Raw genomic sequence first — 22,132 nt, forward strand, 5'->3', positions numbered from 1 at the left:
CCCCTAAGGATAGTTTATGAAACAGCATTTATATTTTGTTTGAACAAGCAGAGCCCCGGGAGAGTATTGGCAAGGAAGCATCTAACAGAAAACTGATGGGGGAGCTATGTACTCATGTCTAGAGCTAAAAAGTAATTTAATCCTGACCTCCTTCAAAGACCAACTGCCTTGTGCTTTTGTTTCAAGTGCAAAGCAGATGTTTCACACACAAAAAACTCCCATTCCTATGCTCCACAAGGTTTTGTTGAAGAAGCTACTTAGAATACTATACCACTGAACAGACCATTTCTCAATGTATGGTGAAGGGAAGGAACACATACCAGGACATGCTGTGATCCAGAAGCTTTTTGTATTTTCACCAAGTTTGAACACTGAGATTTAACATGAGCTCCAAAGAGAAACCAAGTGACCTAAAGTTGTCAAAATTTGCCACTATGGTAACTAAAATGCTTACTGAAGACCTTATTTTTGTTGTAGTCTATTCCACCCTCTCCCATGAGCTTATAAATTCATATGATCTGTGTTCTGAATTGGAGCAAAAAAATGAACTTGCTGAAAATTGTTTGGCTGAATTTTCTTTTTCCTGGTATATCAGTTCAAGCTTTGAAGAAGACTAAAAATTGCAAACATGAGGCAAACCATTGTCATTATCAGATAAGCTCTTTACTTTGCAAAGAACTGTCAATATACAAGATAAAAATGCAATGAGCAAAAGAGAGAAAGGACTAAAATCTTTCTGGGTAGCAGGGTTGCCTTAAGTAGCCTTGTGCTTCTGCCATACATTTCAGTCTCCTGAACCGTGTCAGTCTAACCATGGTAACTCAGACAACTGGAGAGATGGCTGGATATAAAAAACCCACAAGTGCACAGAATCTCCCCCTGCAATGCTGTGTTTTAGCTGTACCAGTTCCCTGATCTGACCCTCCCCCCTTTCCCGTGACAGAACAAGCATGTGTACTTGCACAACAAAGCAGGCAGAATCTGCTTCTGAAAGCAAAAAATAAAAATAAAAAAATAATTAAATAAATAATTAAATCCTTAAACAGAACAACCACCCTACCCCAGCCCACTATCCACAGTGAATTACAAACTCAGTAAGTTTGTGAAAATGAAATTCATCATACAGTAGGGGTTTTCATTATGTCCTATGGCAAGGTTCCAACAATGAAAGCAACATTAGATAATACCAGTTTTAAGGTTTGAAGTTTTACCTCTTTAACATGAGTGTGAAAGGACACAGACATGTCCAGCAGGATCTTGCGTTGCTCCACACGCCTAACAAAATCCTGTATGCGGTCTTCGAGCTGATGGGCAGCTTGATAAATTTCCTCCGGGTCACACTCCCCAGTCTGAGCGAGCTGTTCTGCTGCTTCTAGGAGCTTATCTGCGTTGGTATATGTGTTCTGTAGAGAAATAAGTTAGTTTCACAGGTTTAAATGAAAAAAAAAAGTAATTATATTTTAAAGCTGCTCCGCTAATGAAAACAAAATGACAAAAAGGTCCTTGGAATGTATTTTTCTTTCTTCTTTTCTTAAAGAAAGTAGAATATAATCTTACTAAAGATTTTGTTAGATTTCTATATACTTTTTCATTTAACTGTGAATAAATTAATTTCTTACCTCCTTATTTATGTCTATTAAAATGTCTTCCTGATCCAGAACTTGGAATTAGTATTTTATATTCACATCTAGAATAAAGATCGGCCTAAACATCTAACTACTTGCAAACTGGCCTGCATCAATACTGGAGAAATCACTACAGTCAGGGACAGAAGTCTTTTCAAATATGTATTACTAGAGTTGAAGAAGTTCTAACTGCTGGTAGAGATGCTTTACATCCAGTCCACACATCCAGCAGGAAGGTGGAAAGTGACCAGGTACAGAAGGCGAACATTTCGCTCCATCCTTACAGAAGCGAGGCGTCCAAAATTCATGTGTCAAGCGGATCATTTGTGAAACAGCAGCAGCACAGGAAGATTCAGAAGTCAGCTATGGCTGAGTGCCTGAATGGAATACTGTCCCAATACATCACAGGATTAACAAATGCAGATCAACAGTCCTGCAAGAGACTTGGGTCTAAGCAGAAAAAGAACAGAAGTCTGGTATCTTGTGTGCTGCGAGTGCTATGGTCCAGAGAAGAGACAGATGTCTAACAACTCTTAAAACTTAGAATTTGCAGTCTGCCTCTATAACTTTCTCATTAATTCAAAACAGGACTGAGTCCAGGCATTCATTATCATTTGGTTGCTCTTTTTGAGCCTAACCTTGGGTTTTCATATTTTAGAATGGTTCTCAAAATACTCATCAAGAAAGCTTAGAAGGATGTTAACCTCTGGAGAAAATAGACTGAAGTCAAGTCTAGACTAAAGAAGCTTTGCTTATGTCACCACATCAGGTCTTCTGATAGGTTTGCACCACAGACTAAAAAAAGAAAGCATTCTTGACAATATAAACTACAGCTTTTTCTTTTCAATTCTGTCCTTCCATGTTTTCCCAACATCAATTACACCAAGTAAAAACACTGCTGGCCAAGATAAATTAAGCCTATGCAAATGTACTTTTCTTTGCCATAAATATAGTATCACACCTCTAATTAACATTATAATATCCACAAAAGTTAAATCCAAGTCCGGCCCTAAAACTGTACTGAAGGGCAGGAAATAAGACCTCTGCCCCAGGATATCAAGCAAATTACCAGACAAGCCCAGGACAGATTACATGACTCAGTGCAGCTTTCATATATTTGCGGGGGAGTTCCCCCTTCATTTATTATGATCTATTTATGTAAGGAATTGAATCCATGCTGTTTCTTGAATTTGACTATGTACCTCTTAGCCCTTCCTTAACTTTCAGCTTTTTAATTGCATGGAGGGGTAGAGAACTCCTCCCTGGTTTCCCTCAGCAAGGCTGCAGAGATAAATATAAGTATACCTTATTCAGTGGGGAGCGCACTACTCAACACTCCAGACCACTGTTTCAGGCCATGCTGGCCCAGAACACACTCTGATCTGTGCTTTGGTATTTTGACTTCCATGGTTGCAGCTCACATGTGTTCAAGGGGCAAGGTCAAAGAGCCTTAAAGGCACTCCTCAAACAAAAACTACTTCATCAATCCAGAGCACCACACCCAGTTGCAGATGGCTGAAACAGAAGTTTCCCATTTTAATGAAAACTTTATCTCACATGTGAAGCATTGTTTACAAATTCCAGAAGTATCTTCCGCATTACACAGGCCCAGGCATATCTGACTTCTCTTTCTGTAAACGGGATGGTGAACTGTCTGTATTCAGAAAAGATCACAACCTGGATGCTTCTTCAAAAGGGGTTGTGATTCTCAAATCTAGCAGCAGACACATGCCTTAACACACAAATTTCACTTCCAAGTAGAGCTGAAATATAACATAAATATTAACTGCCTATTGAAATAGACATCACAGCAAATAGGCGTTCGGTACTAACTACTGCCTTTCACAGTTTTCTGCTTACTTCTAAACAATGCTCGGAGGAAACAAAGGAGCAATGTGAAGATTTTGAAAATGCTGGTCCGAGGAGACAGCCACCAGTTAGAAAGCAGAAAGTTAGGCAGAAAGAGCAGGAGTTCTCCCATGATGCTGCTTATGCCAGTTTCCTAAACTGGCAAAGACTTCACCGTGAAAAACTTTCCTCAGAATATCTCCACTAGCATATGCCTCCCCAGATCCCAGGGGAAAGGAAGCAGCCCTGTAAGAGCTTCAAGATGACCTGTAGTCCATCCCTCTGTGCCCCAAGATCTGAGTCTTTAACAGGCATTATTCTCCAAAAGGCTGAAAAATTCTCTGTATGGAATTTACCACCTTCTGCAACAACATATTCCATCATTTTTCCAGTCTTCCTGTTGAGAAACCTTTTCTACATATTCTTCACAAAAAACAAACACCATATGTTTAGAAAGCATATGAAGTGGCACATCACAGAAAACCCAAAGGCTAAATTTTAGTGCAGAAATAAGTACAACTGACCATAAATACAGCAACAGAAGTGAGTGGAGGTATGGTCTGAACTTGACAAAAACTGGAGTTTATTGCACTACAGAAAGAGAAAAGAGACACAAATGGATGGAGGGAGATCAACAGAGGTATACAAATCATTAAAGGTAGAGAAAATTAAGATAGATTAGTCATTAACTACAATGGATGCTATCGCATTTAAACATCAGACAACACACTTAAAATGAAAAAGCAAAGTACTTTTCATCTAAGGAGCAATTAAATTGCGTAACTCATTGCCACAGGATCTGGCGCACGTTCCAAGACCATAAATGGGTTCAAAAAGTAGTTAGCCTAATTAAGGAAAGAAAAGTCCATCAGTGACTATTAAACACTGGTTCTGATGCATCATTCAGTTCCAACATCAAACAGGCCCAGATAACTGGGAAGGTAATTTTTTAAGTGTACAGGTCCCTTTTCTTTATGCATCTGGTGATAGGCACAAGATACTGTAAGACATGGACCTTTAATTTGATGTACTGCAACCTTCATGAGTAAAATTCCAAACCAGTTCAAATACATAACTTTTTTTTTAATAACCTTAAAGGAGAGAGCAACTGGTGGTGGTGTTTAAAAGGGGTATTCAAACACAAACTTGGAAGAATCTTTCTTGTGCATTTCTTGCACCAAGAAGACTTGAGTTCTTTACTCAGATGCAGTCTGCACATGGAGAAAAGAACTTACCTATGGAAAAAGATCCCATTAATTAATTCTTGTCATATATCTTTTGTGTTTTTTGAGCATAGATTACTGTTAAAAGCAGACATAGATTATAGTTGAAACACAAAAAGCTGACTTACAATTTCACGTGGAAACGCATGGGGAAGTAGAACCACAATACTGACTTGTATCCAGTGTTTCTAACTTGAAAATACATGCCCAAAAGTGAATCAATTATGTACAAATTTGGAGTCTTGACACTTTGACTAAATGGTCTCATGGACACAAAGATGATCATGGGGAGAGGGGAAAAAAAGAAAAAAATGGGTAATTGAACTGGACAGGCTTTACACGAAGAGAGCAACACAATTTTACAAGGGTGGGTCCAAGTCCAAGTATGTATGTGTAGGAATTTATCAAAAGAATTTAGGGAGAATCAGTAGCTGAGTTTTATCTATATATTTTCTGAAGTGCTAACAAAAAGTGTTGAAGAGAAAAAACAAACTGTCATTTCACATGAATTTTAAAGTGAATAATTTGTGAGACCACAGCCTATTGACTATGCAACTTCTTTTCTATTCAACATACAGTTGAATAATAACTCTTTGAATGCTGTCGAGGAAATGGCACCTCATTCACATTAAAAAAAGAATGAGGGAGGAACCAGAAAGGAGGAAAAAAGAAATAATAATTTCTGCTCCCCTCAAAATCAGGAGTTAACCTTTGATCAGGAACATTTCAACATTACTGCTGGTTCCCTGCATTTCCTAGAAGATTGCCATGCCACCAACACTTCACTTGACACTACTTTCTCTCAACTTCTAACTAGAACTGACTGAAATTCTCTGATTATGCCTAGGGTCCTATTAAAAAATGAAACAAAACAAAATCACAACAACAAAAACCAAAATCCAAAACGCAACCAAGACATGGACAAAACAGAAATGTAGGTAGAGAGTCAGTCAGCTGAAAGGTATTGACACTTTAACAAAGGACTGCAGATGGCTGTTTTATACTTGAACATAATCTTCCTTGTAACAGCAACAACAGGAATGCCTTTTGGGGCCTGCTTATATCCAGTTTTAGAGCACATAAGAGGAATAACTCAGAGGGTGTGCCTGTCTTGGCAGTAACTCGCTACACATTCAAGAGTTAGAGATGAAAAAAGTACTTATTAGATCATTTTGTCCATCCTTCTGTCAATGGAAGATAGTCCCCTGTAGTATATTTAAGTTCTTTGACCAATCTAAGTTTTCTATCTCCAAAAATACACTTTCCATCCAATCCCCTAAAGAGATAATTTTAAACTCTAGTAACATTCAGTTTTATGAAGTTTTTGCTAAGAATTTGCTTTACAATTTTCTATTTTAAAAGTATAATGCAAATTAACAAGACACTTTTTTTAACATCCCACTAACAGTTCTACACACTTCATCCCCTTTGGTTACTCAAACATTTTTTTCTTCTTCGCTCAAATAACACAGTATTAAGTATGAGATCATTCAGGTTTTCTGAAGTATCTTATGGAAATAGATTCTTGCTTGTCTGACCCAGAAAAGTAAGTATTTCCACATGGAAAATATTACGGTTCTTACTAAAAATGAAGTATTAGACATGCATTTGGAAAATCTAGCATATATATAATCAAAAATAACAACACCTATTATTTTTGAAAATGTTATAGGAAATCAGTATTGAGGAAGCTTTCTGATGCTATTTCAAAGTCCTCGGTCACTGGAGGACCGTATTTAAAACAAAATTTTATCAAGAGCCTCATCTTCCACTAAACAGGTAAACTGTAAACACACTTGTGATGCATCCACCATAGTATATGTGACTGCTGAGTTCCTGCATGTCACTTCAGAATTTTCTAATAGCATTTTCTTCTGTTCTGACTGAAGGGCCACTATGTCAACCCTACATTAAGGACACTTCTTGATTAATCTTAGAGATTCTTACTCTTACCAATCATTACGACTGGACAGATAGTGAATGTTACTAATGGGGAGGATTCTGGCCTTCAGCTTCCTTTGCAGGATTTTATTCAGCTCACATGCCCTTTTAGAGGATGACACCCACACCAACTTCTTGTTAATGTCCCTGTATCCCTTTGAATCTCTATGTCTTTTGACTCTTTTTTTTCACAGAAAAGTGTTTTGAAGTTCTATCGGTTCCACTTAACTTCCCATGGAGTCCTCCTATGGAAAAAGCATTGGTATCAGTGGTTCAGAACAGGAGCGTATATACAAACTGAACTGTATTTAAAGAATAAACTTCAAGCCAGATCAGCCAGTTTGCTGGTTCACCTGGTTTCCTTAGGAATCTCCCCTCTTCCTCCACATGAGATTGTGGTGAGAGGATTTGAGAGCTCTCCAAGCTTAAAGTCAGAAAGCAGGACTTCTAATTGATCTCCAGCCTCTCTTATTAGGTTGCACAAAAGTTTAAATCCTAGAATCCTATAGAACTAAGTTACTTTTAAGGAAGACCTTTCATTCTTCTGTGAATCAATATTTGAAAGCATACTTTTGAAAATAATAATAATGATAAATAATAGCAAAGCAGCCCTGTTGTGCCCCAAGACTCCCACTCCGTGGGACTGTGGAAGTTTGTCTTTTTCTTATCAAAGCTGGAGCACAAAAGAGAAATGAAACAAAAACTTGCAACAGAAACAAAATAGTCTGTTCCTGCAACTGAATGTTTTATAGTGCAGCTCCTTGTGCCCAGCCCTTCAGTGCAAAAGCAGGAATTTTTCATTTATTTCCATAGCAAGTGTACAGTCCTTCATGCGATTGCTTTTACCTGTGCAACTTCTTCAAAGTCTTCATGGCGTTTCTGCAAAGCTCTGGCCCGATGCAGCGACTTTCCCACTCCAGTATGCTTGCTAAGAAAAGCTTCTCCATGGTTTTCAATCCAATCCAACACCTGTGGTACAGAAGAGAGACACAGAGAAACTCTGAGTGGACGTACTGAGTGTTACAACAAAAAGACAACTATTCAAGAAACTAAGAAGCTGTAAGGGGACTGCTTATAAGGAACTTACTGTTGGATTAAAACACAGTGTTGCCATTGAAGGACATTGACTACATCTCTTAACTTTTCTCAAAGCAGAAACTAAGCTCAAACTAGCAAAATAGTATGATTCAAGATTATAAGTTTATTTTGAAGGACAAGCTCAATTCTCTACATTCATCAATTTGACAGTAATCTGATCTGAGTGGTGGGACCCCTCATGAGGGTCTCTCTAATCTGTTTATGCCTTCAGCTGACATTTTTCTGCAATGTAAGACTAACAGAGTTTGCACACTACTGCTGAATAACACAGTGAAATTTTATTTTAGATGAGAGCTCGCTTCTCCTTCCACAGTCAAGTAGAAAGAATCAGTAGTACAATTTTTAACTAACACAAGAAAATTGAGTAGAAATCACTGTGAGATAATGACAATGTCTGTATTCAGAGCATATGGAGGAATTTGCCCCAATTCTGAAGTATCCTCTCAAAACATCACATATAATTGTTTATTGCAAATTTTATACCTGAAAAACTGATGAACGGAAGACATTTTAAGGGCATTAATGTTTCTACCACAAGGATTGGGCTGGCGGCTCTATAAATAGTAAAAACTGTACACGTAATTAGTTCCTGCCAGTTAACAAAAGTTATTCCTGCACATAAACCAAATTTCTGATGAGTGAATGAACAAAAACATCTGATCCCTCTCCAAACTAATACATCCTAGCCATATCTTAATTCATTAGTTAGAATGCATATGGTATTTAACCTTTTGGAAGATACTCAGAGGTCCAAGAATGATGTTCAAAATTAAAGACAACTGCATACAAGCAGTTTTCTTAAGTCAGCTAACCATTTTTATACAGTATTTATGTAGTGGTGTGGAACATTCGTGCTAGCTGTTCTTTTTTTTTTAAAACATGAATAGTTCAGTTTGTTTTGAATATGCCTTTCAAAAGCCTGTATCTTCCCTCTTCTTATCTACTAGTGTCCTTTACTCTGATTCCTGAAGTTGGGTGAAGCTTTTCCCCCCTTTTCTTGTACTGAAAGCATTTAATACTTAGTGTAACTAAAGAGAAAGACTTTTTTTTTTCCTTTTTGCTTCCAAACAGGTTTGAGAATCACTTCTGCAACATCACTCATGACTACATTCAACACACATGTAATCCCACACACTATTTCTATAAAAAACATTCATGTTTTCTTTAGCAGTAAAATGAAAACATGATTTTCTTATTTATCTTGACTGTTCGAATCCTCTCTCCTACTGGACATCTTCAAAACAATAAACAATCCCCTAATACCACAAAATAAGCCACTTCAAAGCACCAACACTTCATTAAATCTACATACTTAACTTATGTAATATTTGTTTTCCTAGCAAGTATTGCCAAAAGAATTTTATTGTGTTTTAGGTCATTGCTAGTTTTCATTTGCTTCTTTCGAGGGAAGGTATTGATCAGAGAGAGTGAGGAGACAAACATGGCCTCAGTTACCTGTGAAGTTTATATTACCAATACTTTTGACTAGTTTCATGAGACTACTCTGCTTTTCTCGTTATAAAAAGAGCTAAAAAGAGATATGTTTGGATGAAAGAATTAGACTGGACTCTGGAGACTACTAACAGTTATAAGCTAACAAATGAAATCAACAGCAAAATCAGTCCCAGAAAGTATGGGATGAAATGCAGAAAACAGCCCAGGGAGAGTGATTTTTGCTCCAAATAATGCTCAATAACTTCTCAAGGGAAGATATTGTCATAGAAATCCAGTACACAGACCACGACATAAACCACTCATGTAGAGAAACATCACTGGCTTTCAGTGAAACCAGGATGAATATAAGTCTTATTAATGCTCAGCCTTCTTACCTTGATTCTTAACAAAACTGAGGAAGCACTCTTTATTTGGGAATTTTACCATATAAAGGCAGAGTCACAGGATGCTCTTGCTCAGCAGTGAGAGCTTTGCGTACCACTTCAACCAAAGCATGATACAATTAGTTGGCACTGATATTAGCCATCTAGCAACCTTAACTTACCCATTTTCTTCCTCTTCCTGGGAGAAATACACATTACAGAAACCATCATACTGACCCACTAAGGACTCTTCTACTAAACTAAAAGCAAATCGAATTCAGTCTGGTACTAAGCAATACATAGGAGTTTAAGAGGCTCAACACTTTTCAGTGAAAGGGTGAATATCATCCTCCACTGCAGCAAGTTGTTTTAATTATGCAATTAAGCTCCAACTGCAGTCTCAGCAGAACCATCCTTATGTCCAATACAGGATCTAGAAAAACGCATATTTTTCTAGCATCAAACTGAATATAAAAGAAACTACTATGGAAACTATAGCTTCATTTTGACAGAATCATTGCTCATGCCTGTAAAATAAGTGTTTTATGTATGTTGCTTGTAGAAATAAATCCGATCTTTTGCAGATCCGGCACGCTCATTTTCACCAGTCTTTCCCACATTATTACCCAGCCCTTACCCCCCGCCCCTTTACGTACTTTGCACACACTCATTTTTCTGGTCTCCACCACTTACTTGCTGCTGACATAACATTCAGAAGGGGAAGATGGAAACCTTCGTATTTCTAATCTTTGGATAGTGAGAATGTGGAAATACTCTCTCCCCAAAAGAACCATTTTACACTGGAACCACCTTCAAAAGCCATGTGGGAATCACACAGTGAAATCATGTTCATGCTGAACAAGTAGCAAGCATTCATGGTCCACCCTTCATTAGTCAAGGCTGAAACTAGTGACTGTAACAAAAAAACCTATCTCTGAGGTAGGCAGATCAAGGAAGGAGAAACAGCACATTTATCCAGAATGGAGAGAGAAGGCACACAAGGTCAGTAAGAACCAATAAATGTATGTTTGGGGAGAAAACCAACCAAACAAAAAGAAAACAAACAAAAATCCCAACAAACCTCCTACCAGTATGTTTTACTTATTTCTGGCTTGCAAGCCATCAGGAGTGTTTTTCAAGCACCAAAACTCTGATCATACGAGTGTCAGCAGTGTCACTCTACCAGAAACATTATCTGTACATTCAATTTCGACCTTTCACGGCCTACAAGTACAGAACTCCACGTTGCTGCTCCAAGTCTACTTTACTGCTTCATATCAGCATCAGAGCCAGCTCCTTTACTTAGGTAAAAGGCTGGCTCTATTATCCACTTGGTAAGCTTGTTAACTTTTAAGTATGAAATTATACTTTTACTAGCATGCTTTGTATTAGAAGGTTACATTAAACAACTGAATGCAACAGCCAGTGGCCAGAATTTTTCAAAAAAATGTAAATTAACATCCTCTCTTTTGGTGTTAATATACAAACTAACCAGAAACTACATCTCCAGGCATGTTTCTGCTATCTAGGGTCAAATTCAGAATTCCATTCAGCTTAAGATGGTCATAGGTTTTCACATTTCAAATTTGCTGTAACTCACATCTTATCTACTATTTTTTATTATTTCACATGCTACTTTCCTTACTACTTATTTCAAGATATTAGCAGATGGTGTATACAGATAGCACTACAATGCTTTTGTTGATTTGGAAAGCTCCACTAGAAATAGTTTCACCTTATACAAGAACATGCAAGATAGAAGAAAAAAAACTCAATGAGTTTTCTAAGGTGGAAGTAACACAATGTGAAGTACCAGCTCAACACGGCAAATTCCCTTTTCCAACTCAGCTCTGTCACTCACTTCACACTTCCATAAACTGATTTATTTCATTAATCCAGCAGAAAACAATGCCAGCAGAGGGAAGAGGAGGAAATCAGACTCACGCTAAAGGACAGTTACAGATTCGCTTACAATGCACTTGGTTGCTTGCCACTATGTGCAATTTAACTATAAACAGTGGAAGAGAGCCCCCTTAGTTTGACATGAAAAAAATCCCCACCACATATAACTTTTATTGACAATAATTTTAAAAGGTTTTTACGTTAGTTTCTAAATCAATATTAATTGAATTTTTTTAAGTTTGAACAAAGACCAGGAAGCCTGAGAGAATGTGCAAACAAAAACTAAAGTATTTTAGAAAACTGCTTTGGAGCTCCACATAAACCATTCCAGAATTGTCTCAGATATAAATTTAACTAACACCTCAAACCAGAGTAATTTCATGTACTGAATGGCATTAATGATTATTTGATTGAAAAGCTAGCATTTCTCAGACAAATTAAGATAATCTGATAAGGTTGTTTTGGTTTTGTTTTGCCAGAAAAAAAGTATCCTTATTATTCAAGATCGCTTTTTTCCCCTGATGAATTTTGAAAGCTGAGAGAGCTACAATCTGTCAAATCAAGGCTATTCCATGGAAATACCCTTATTTGCTTGCCTGTTATCTTTAAGACATCTGCTGTGGCTATTGGATTAATTTATTTGGTACAGATGTTGAATTGCCATTGTCTTACAGACTGACCTGCACTGAAATCCAAGTATGAAAAGCTGTATTACGAAAGGGAACATTAAGCAAAATTGACATTGTGATTCATAAGGCAGTGCCTGAAATACACCAATATCTGTAAAGTTAAGTTAAAGCAACGTAACAAGGAGCTAAAGTTCCTCATGCACCACTCAGAAGTTAACAGTCGCTACAGGGATAAACCGAAGGACAACCCAATCTCTGGCAGTGATAATTACTGGATATTAAGGGAAGGGCTTAGAACCATGGCAAGTAAGGGCTGCATCTCTGTACATATCTAGTTCAAAATTTCATGTGATTGATAAAGATGTGCATTAGAACAAAAGGCCGCAACTTCAAACTGTCAAGAGGATATCTTGCTATCTAATGCAATGTCTGCCTTGCAAAGCATATAAAGGAACCACAGGCACAAACAGGAAGAAACAAATTTCTCCAACCAGTAGGTAAGGCAAGTACTGAATAATAAGTTGAGATGGATCAACCTCCTTGAGCCACCTGGTTCATACTGAAAACCTCCCGCATACTTACAATCCACATGCATGATTTGGATAACACATTTTTGATACTGGAAGTTAAAAAAACAGGTAAACTGTCTACTTTGTTGTTTTCAAATCTGTGACTACTTGATCTTAAATGTATCCATTCCAAAGGCTGAGGGGTCTCATACTGAAAAGGAAAATCCAGCTTCTTGCTGAAGAACATGGTGGTGACTGTACAATAACTTGAGGCTAATGAAGAGTTATTTGCCAGCTTCAAAGAACAAAGCAGTCTGAGAGCTAACTCCTCCACACTGATAACCATGACTTTGGAAATTTTCATTTTCTGCTCCTTCCTGCAAGCATTTCATTACTCCCAAGATAATAAAGGCAAAGACTAGGAACAGCACAACAAGACAATCTGCAGCATTTAATGAACACCTTTCCCCAGGGAACAAACTGCCTGCAGCCTGGCCTACAGGCCTGAAACTTGAATTATGCACCTGGCAGATTACCTCAGGAGATCACCTGGCCTAGACTGGCTAAGTAGGCCCTACTTGAACTGAATTCAAACTGAAGGAGAAAGTTTCACCATCAAATCCACGCTTGGTGGCACTAGACTACAGAGAAGACCTACATTTTTCTCTGTGAGAAGCAAACTACTGTGTTAATTTCATTTTCTGAAGACTCCTTATGAAGCCTTTTGAGTTTCAGAGGTGATTCATTTGCAGACTGTGCCTCATCAAAGGATCACAGAATATTTTGAGTTGGCCCTTCACTGACAACTCGTGCAAGTACCAGCACTGACCCTCCTGACTAGTTACTACTTATGTTGTTATCTTGATGAAGAGCCTCAAGAATTTTTACAATGGCATAACAGAGTTTTCAGTTTGGTTCTCTATGCCCTTCCTGACAATTCATAACATTGACTCTACTTTCTCCTACTTCTTTTGTCAGCTAACATTTTTCATGCCTTTCTGCATCCTTTGTCACATCCGAGTGTTGAGAATTTGAAAAACAGCCTGTCTTTCAATAGATGCCTCTTTTCAGACAAAAAAATAAGTAATAAAGTTTTAAAAATTGTACTTAATTTACTGCTTAAGTATTTATGTTGTTTAATTACATAGAGAGTCACCCCATATAGAAGAAAGTTGAGCTAACAAGATTGCTCACTCTCTCCACCATCTGCCTAAATTATCTCTTTCAACTACTGTAAATTATGAAAGCCAGTTATTTCACTCCCAACTGCTCACATCCAGTATCTTCTTGAACCAGCTAAGTACAGAAGAAGAAAAAAGATTAGTTTAACCAGAATGTATAACTGGCTATCTAAAAACCCCACTAGGAAGTTCCTGATTTGTGAACACTTTTATGCTCAAATGAAAGATCACGATCAGTAAATACTGGCCATCTTTACTTCTCATGAAGATGAGCTATTAAAGGATAAATTACTAATGTCTCTGTCAATTGCAGCCCAAGGCCACTATTTTATGTTTATTAAAAATCCATCAACCAAGAAATTCTAAACAATGTCAAAGATACTAATGCCTGTACATAACTACTAACTTTTATGGATGTTGTCATAATGAAAAAAATATACCAGCTAATAGCCATTAATTCAAGAACAGTGCTATTACCAGAAAGTAATCTCATCCGTAACTTTTACAACTCCTTATATACTACTCTTGGGTTTTAAAGAAACATGATTAAGCCAATTATGTATCACTGAGGATTTGAAACTAAAAATTTTACAGAATAGCACTTTTAATTTTTTGCATGTTACTCCTACAAGTCTTTTTGGCACTTCAAGTCCAGAATCTTACCTAGAATGTGAATGTCAGCTTCCAGCACAATCTCAGAATAGCCAAATAAAAAGACTAGAAGTCTTTGTCATCATATCTGACTCAAAGTAAATAAATTAATTTAAAACCAGAAAAAAATGAAGTAGGGTTAACTTACAAATATGATTACTATCCATACCAGCCAATACCCTCTGATAACACATAGGACTGGGTATCAGACAGTCAATTCCATTCAACTATTCAACTGCTGAATGAAAGAACACAGGTTTTAGCAGTCAAAACTCACCTGTCAATGCAATCAGCTTGGAATCACAGGCTGACAGAATACAAAGGCATTTAGACAACATGAAATAAAACCTACTTGTTGAACATCCTGTTGAAAAACGCACAGCTGAAGCCGCTGGTGCAAGCGGACCTTTCGATGCTGCCAGATATTTTCCAGTTGGCGCTGGTGGTGCAGTACTTCATGGATGACATCCAGAACATGATGAACTGCTTTTGAGTAGTTGGCAGAAGCAGTGAGGGAATCGGAACTCCCAGGAGTCAAAGGTCTTTGGAGTTTGTCAAGGAGTGACTTCCCATCTTGGCTCACCTGACCAAAGAGGATGAAGAATTACTTGTCTTGCCAAAAGCTTGTTAGGCTACTATTTTGTTCCCCCACCTCCTCTCCCCATTTTAGATGTCTTTAAGAATTCGAGGAGCAGTGATGAAGATTTGTTTTTTACTACAAGCATGATTATGACATGCAGCTGTTATAGAAAAAAGGAAAAACATTATATTCTCCTTCTATGTAAGATACTTTTAGGAAGCAGCACTCTTCTAAATAACAGCCTGTCTTTCCATTTTTTCATTATCTTAAGAGTGGTTTTGCTTTAAAGTGTTGGGGATTTTTTCTTTGTTTGTTTTGGGGTTTTTTGTTGTTGTATTTTTTAAACAAGTCAAGTCTAATTTAGAATATTCAACTCTTTCTCTAGTCAACAAAATACCTAAAATTAAGCATTTGTTCAGAATTATCCTTCCAGAAGCATCTCTCTTTTCATTTGCTGTAAAGGTGAACAGGGACGTTACTACCTGTAGGTTAATATTAATTTGATGAATACATTTAAACCAACAGATATAAAACTCAGAACATGATTCTATCTGGCACAATTTACAACTTCTAAATTATTACTGTTACTGGTAAGCCAAGTGCCAACTGTTGTTACAGCAAACTTAATTAAATCACTTAAAATCTTTCCACGCAGCACAGAAAAATACTCTTTTCCAAAATGTGTTTAACAACTGATACTGACTAGAAATTAGTCATTTCTAATTGTCATCTTCTCTAATTTAAACCACAGTAGAAATATTAAGATTTACCTTGCATGCTAATTAAAAAGCAATAATCCTATCTCATCTGGTCCCTGTTACCATTCAGTGTTGAAAGCACTTTTCACTGGTGTTTAACTGTTCTATCACTTTTAGCATGAAGCTCAGAGAACTGTTATAATTCAGTATCATTCAGCTATCTGTAAAGAACTTTTCAAATAGCTCATCCAGCAGGCAGGAAAAAATCATCTGAAACCAAAAGACTGGAGTGTAAACAATAGTCTGAATCCATCAAATCAACATAATGTCAGAAACAGCAAATTTGACAAGGCCTTTCCCCAGTGGTTACTTTCTGTAATTTTTTACTGAATCTAGGCACATTTTAAATTTGCTATTCAGTAGTCAAACAGAACCATATGAAAATTCTTTTCTAATAATTAGATTACAATGGAGTTTATTTTTTTTCTCAGTTCCAATTTAAGTTTTTTCATTTTAGTAATAAGTATCAACAGAGAAAGTGAAGCTCACTAGTGAAAAGCAGCCCCTGTAGAGTCAAGTCAGGATGAAAAAATGCATAGTCCATAGTAGTAGTTATAATAATATTTTTCCTTTTTGTATCCAAAAGAATCATCTAGTAAGTCTTTCAAATATTTCAAGATAATCGACTTCAATGATCTATCCAGATTCCATGAAATTCAGGCGAAAAAAAAATTGCGATGGTCCCTTGATCTGATTAGTTTATTAGCTTTACAAACAAATGACCACGTACAGCTTTTCTTCTGGAGTTAAAGTTTTCTTCCTTCCCAGAGCATGACTACCTTAAGATTTCAGTGAGATGTATAACCTTATCTATACATATAACTTCATTTAAGGCACAGCTGTTGGAGTTTCAGGTACACCAGTTATCTCAGCTTGTTAGCTAGTAAGTTTATTAGTAATATACAGTAATTACCCTCAGTAAAATCAGACTGTCTAGTCTTAAAAGCATCTACTTCCTTAAAATTACTGTCTTCTACTTTGCAACCAAGTCATGTTGTCAAGACACTATAATCTAAAATGAATGACAAAGTGTTATAATTTCCATAGTGTTCCTCTCTCTCTTCCCCCAGTGTTCATTCATCACAAAATGAAAGGAGCTCTGTACTGTAATAGAAATGAAGTCATACATCTAATAATGATAAGCAATAGTGGTGTAATATCTTGACACAGAAAGACACCTCCATCAATCTTCAAAAAGGAATGCATGTTTAAAAAACACAAAATAAAACCTTCTGCCCAGAGGAGGAACACGACTTGTGCATAAACATACAATTATTATTTCTGCTAAAGCTATTGTTTTACCAGATGGCAAAAAGTAATGACCGGAACTCAAAAGAAAGGCACTTAAAGTTTGCTTTTCTTCTTTTTTGAGCAGTTACAATGAAGAATTTGTTAAAATTTCTAGCTATGCCAAAGTCAAAAGCTACACCTTTGAAATCCTAAATAAATTTTCAGGGTATTTGCCAGAGCAATCCTATAATCTACCTGTCTAATTTATTTTCATTAGGCATCACCAGCAAGCAAACAGTATTTAACATGCTAATCCACAGTAGTTATTTACACTTAACAGTAGGCTCATCCAATCACATCCCTGATAAAAAAAAAAAAACAACACATAAAACCAACCCAAAACAAATAGAACCAAATAGAAAAAATGCCACTATTTTAACCTCAGTTCTTTATAATCATTATTCTAGAGAGATCCAGCCTTCCTATTCCTTGCTGCACTCTCATGGAGCGTGCACTCCAGCTTGCCTCTCTTCACATAAATCTATTACAAATGTGCTATTTCCCTATCTCTTGTTTTAGAAAGGGACCCTTCCAATGACGAAAGGTTATAATGAAGAAAAGAAATCTTACTACAAAATATACTCTCAAGAATGAGTTACAACACTTACATGTAGTAATATCACAAGTACTATCACCAAAGGTATGCTTCAGTATGTCATTAGATAAGCTGACACAGCAAGGTGGCATAAATCAAGAAGAGGGATATCAGTGCGTATTTTACACAGAAGAACAAGAACTCGTGTGAACTCTGGACATCTGACTCATGGTCATAAAGTTTATGCAGGCCCCAAAATGGCAGGTATTCAAAAAAACCCAGTTTTGATACACTAACAATAGCACTGATCATCAGCACTAATCTTATCTTCCTTTACTGCTGAATGAAATGTAACCAGATTTTGAATTCAGCTTCCTATAATAAAGCTGGTTCATCACAAAGTAGTTGCATCTTTAATGTAATGTATAAATCACAACCGTTAGTTCAAACCCACGTGACCTCCTTTTAAAGAAAGGTGCAAGCTGTAGCCTAAGTTACCTTGTGTCCACTGATCATTTTTAACAAGATTTAACCAAATGCATAATTTTATGAGTACAGAAACTACTGTATTTAATCCACACTAACATCAGTCCGATTTAATAGCAAAACCAATTTTACTCCACGATGAGAACAACCCGTCAGAAGAAAGAAAGATAAGTAAAGCAGGAAATGCAGAAAATACCTGTTATGTAATAGTGAAGTGAATACCCATTTGATTTCTAATTTCAGCTAAGTAAACTTAAACTTTCTCTTTTCACAAAAGAAAACTCTAGATTTGAGGACAAAAAAAAACAGATAGTCATCACTTTCTAGGCCACCTTCAGAATAAGCATTTCATCTTAAGTTGTAAATGCAATCATTAGAAATACTGACAAATATTATGATTCCGTTGTGTGCTGAATCCAAGATTACAGCAGCAGCATAGGATACACTAGTCTTACAAATGATGACTACACAGGCATGCTGGCTCATTTATGTGTCTTTGAGGTTGATGAAACTAAGTGTATTACCTTCTGGCTTGTCAAGTGACAAGTCCTTTGATGGTTAAGCCTTTTCCGTGAGGCAATTTCAGCAATGGATTTTCAACAAAACACATTTAGAGCAATCCATGCCAACAGAATACTTTCCCAAAGAATACCCAGTTAAGTTCCCTTCAAGTAAGTATTTAGACGATAGTATCAGACTGCTATTAAGAGGTAGTAACATGTGAATGTAAATTAAAACACACTGAGTACACTGCATGGGTTGTTTGTACCACGTATGGTTACATCTTGCCTTTTAAATTTCTTTCAGAAGATTAAGGGGAAGATTTAGCACTTCATTTTTGAATAATAGCAGTAAAATCCAGTATACTAAATTTAAAAAGAAGCCTAGCACTTGAGTTTCCAATTAATGCACTATGCAACAAGAGATGCCAATTCATGATCCAAACTTAACATGACACAATTTTACCTAAGGAAACAAACAAGATACTTACCTCAGAGTAAGCCAAGGTAATATGTTCATATATCCCTTGATGATGATGGATAGCATCTTCCAAGTCTTGCAGTTCTGAGGGAAGCTCCACCTCACCACAGGCTTTACACCATGAGTCCACATTGCTCATGTACTGCAACAGAGAAAAAACATTCTGCTTGATTTTGGGTTCTACCAGTGAGTACACACGTGTTGGTAACTTTCAAAAGGACAGGCATCTCTGTAACAGCCACTGAAAAATCCTTATGGCATTTGTCTCTGAAACAGCCAAGATTAAGTTTATATCAGGATAGAAAGAAATATTCAAGTCTGAGTATACTTATGCTTTTAGGTATCTGAAACTCTTTGAGTTCTTTAGAGGCAGGTAGGCTTAGCTGTATATCGGTAGCCTTCAGAACTGATTTAACTGTTGGCAATACTGATGCTTCAATTTTACTATTGCTCTTTTTCTTGATTTTGCAGCTACGAAAAAGTTTGCTTCACCCTGCACCACCATTTCAGACACATGAAAGCCAATTAAGGTCTTGTCTTCACAAGGAGGTAAAACCTCATGGGATCATGAGGTTTATCACCTCACCTTTTTTAATCTTCAGAGAAAACCATGTTACTTTGTACGCGTGTGCACATGCAGACAAAGAATTACTGGTGAACTGTTCACTGAAACACTCCATAGTTGTGTTTTGCTGGAAAGAGGTTATCAAGGAGGTGAAGCAGTGTCAGGGCACAGCAAATTCACACCTCAGTCTCCAAAGCCCTAACTTCTACATGCAAAGAAGCACTAAATCCATTTGGTAAGCTACTACAGAAGGAAGTGTGTAAGGGATTTACAGCTTCAGTGGGGGTCTCTTAGGACTAACACTGAACTTTGAGCACACAGCTATGTCAGCATAACTGCTCAAGTCAAGCCTTTCAGGGGAAATTGAGGATACTGCTACAGAAATCTCTTATGTAGACAATTTAAGTTATCCCTGAAGTTTAAATCGTCTTGACAGACATATATGCATAGTACAAGTTCTGCAAACTTATTTTTCACAGCTAGGGGGCATGAATTTTATACCCCTGTTATGCTAGGAAAGGAAAGAGAAGAAAAGAACCTGTTTTTCTAGGAGTTTTCATAGTTGTTAAACCTAGTACAGCCAAGCATATGATTTCTTTAAAGTAAATTTGTCCTCTATTTATGTCAAGTTCAAGACTCAAAAGTTTTAAGAGACCAAGCCATTTGTCTCATCACACATATTTTAATTCTTGGAGCACATGTAGTATTTTGAGGAAAAAGCAGATCATTTCTGGTACTCTACTATTGTTTCAAAGCTGGGCAGAAGGGTGATAGAGTACTTAGCTGTAAGATACTTATTTAATTCTCATTTCACCGAGGGCCAGCTTAAAAAATCTCTGATGTTAAGCACTGAACACTAATAGAAGCTCCATGTGGGACCACAGAGTTACATCTCTGGCACTAGTTAGCCCGCACTGAAAGTTGGGTGCAGTCTTCACTGTGTCTGACAGTAGGCAGCAACACTTACCTGCTACTTGCAAGAGAACACAGGCATTCAAGAACAGTGTGTTATTTCTTGGGTTGCTTGCTTTTTAATCTTTCTATGTAGGTCAAGCACCACCAGTCTCTAGAGGGGTCATTCCTCACATTCCAAACCCTCTTACCTTGAACTCACGCTCCACTGTTAATGAAACAGCTAATATATCACAGCCAGGTATCTTACAAAGCAACTAGGACAATCCATCACAGTTAATCATAAAATGAAAACCGCAGAAGGAGCAATTAAAAGGAAATTAATCCCAACAGATGCTGCACTATTTCCCTCATTCTTATCTTTTCTCTTGTTTACACTTACATTAGTGGTAAAGAAGTTAACACCAACCCTTACTACAGCTGCCCAGCACACGATCCCACAAAATTTAGTCCCCTGACTTCTGATGAGCATAGTTTTATTTCTTTTTTAATGAAAAAGGATAGCATTTGAGCCAAGATATACCTATCTTTAACATTTCATTCATCTTTCTCCTACATGTACGGCTGACAGAGCTTAAATGTAAACCTGAACGATCCAAGTAATTAGAAAAACATCAATAATGATAAGGTACCACACGATGTCTACCAAATGCTTCAAGCTGATTGGTGACTTTTCTACAAGAAAACAATTCCTTCATCTCATTTTCATGTAGCTTTTCTGTAAAACCTGCCAAAAGTACTTATAGTGGCATCAGTTTATACACTTTACCTTAGTCTGTCTTAAGACATTAAACCAATGTCACCACTAACCATAATAAAAAGCAATGTGTATTTGCATCTTAATACATTCATATTTCTAGTGTCTAGCTATTTATTAAGTTAAATTTCTGTGTAGTAGAAATCAGGTAGAAAACTTAAAATAAACTGCACCGTCTATCCGTTTCTGAAATTTTCAACTCCCAAGTGCTTCCTTCATTGACTTCAAATTAAAGTTATATCAGACATGAGACTTTTTCTTGGATATAATTTAGCAAGGCAAATGGAAAGAAAAGTATCTACATACAGCACATCAGAGCTTCAATCAGCCATAACCATCCAAGAACCTCTGCTCTCCAAATACACCAGGGATGTACAGAGCAGACAGTCTGTAATATCATCGGGTGACTCAAGTGCGCACACATAGCAACTCCTTCAGAACTGAATTCCCTTGAGGGCAAAACACGCTTTCACCATTAAGACTATTAACTTGGGGATATTTATTCCTACTTCCCATACATATATCTCTTCTCTGGCAGTTACATACAGTTAATGACTTAATTAAAATAATTGGTATAGGCCTAAAGCTAATTTTTTTTTTTAATATATGAGGAATCTCTCATGAAATACTAAGTAAACATCACCCACCACAATTTCAGATTCAGATAGTTAATTAAGTTCTCAGCTTTCAGGCCAGTTCAACTTAGTTTTCTATAAGCAATTACTGTAAGTTAAATCTTGACACTCCAAGGACTGATTGGGGCAGAGTGGTGAGGACAGTAGAACAGGTTATGATTTCTAGATGTAGGAAAGGCATTATATCAATATTAAAAGCTTTATACAGT

General features: G+C 36.9%; 1 protein-coding gene across 1 annotated transcript in view; it reads right to left on the reverse strand.

Annotated features, from left to right (window-relative positions):
• Nucleotides 1-22,132, reverse strand: part of TRIO (trio Rho guanine nucleotide exchange factor) — a 255,846-nt gene that overhangs the window by 132,934 nt on the left and 100,780 nt on the right. Inside the window, 4 exon segments of the mRNA XM_051799299.1 lie at nt 1,212-1,403; nt 7,484-7,606; nt 14,777-15,007; nt 19,065-19,196. Coding sequence (XP_051655259.1) covers nt 1,212-1,403; nt 7,484-7,606; nt 14,777-15,007; nt 19,065-19,196 — 678 coding nt within the window.

This window comes from Manacus candei, unplaced genomic scaffold (assembly GCF_025592945.1).
Source record: "Manacus candei isolate 608988 ecotype Guabito, Panama unplaced genomic scaffold, ASM2559294v1 h1tg000049l, whole genome shotgun sequence".
Lineage (NCBI taxonomy): Eukaryota > Metazoa > Chordata > Aves > Passeriformes > Pipridae > Manacus > Manacus candei.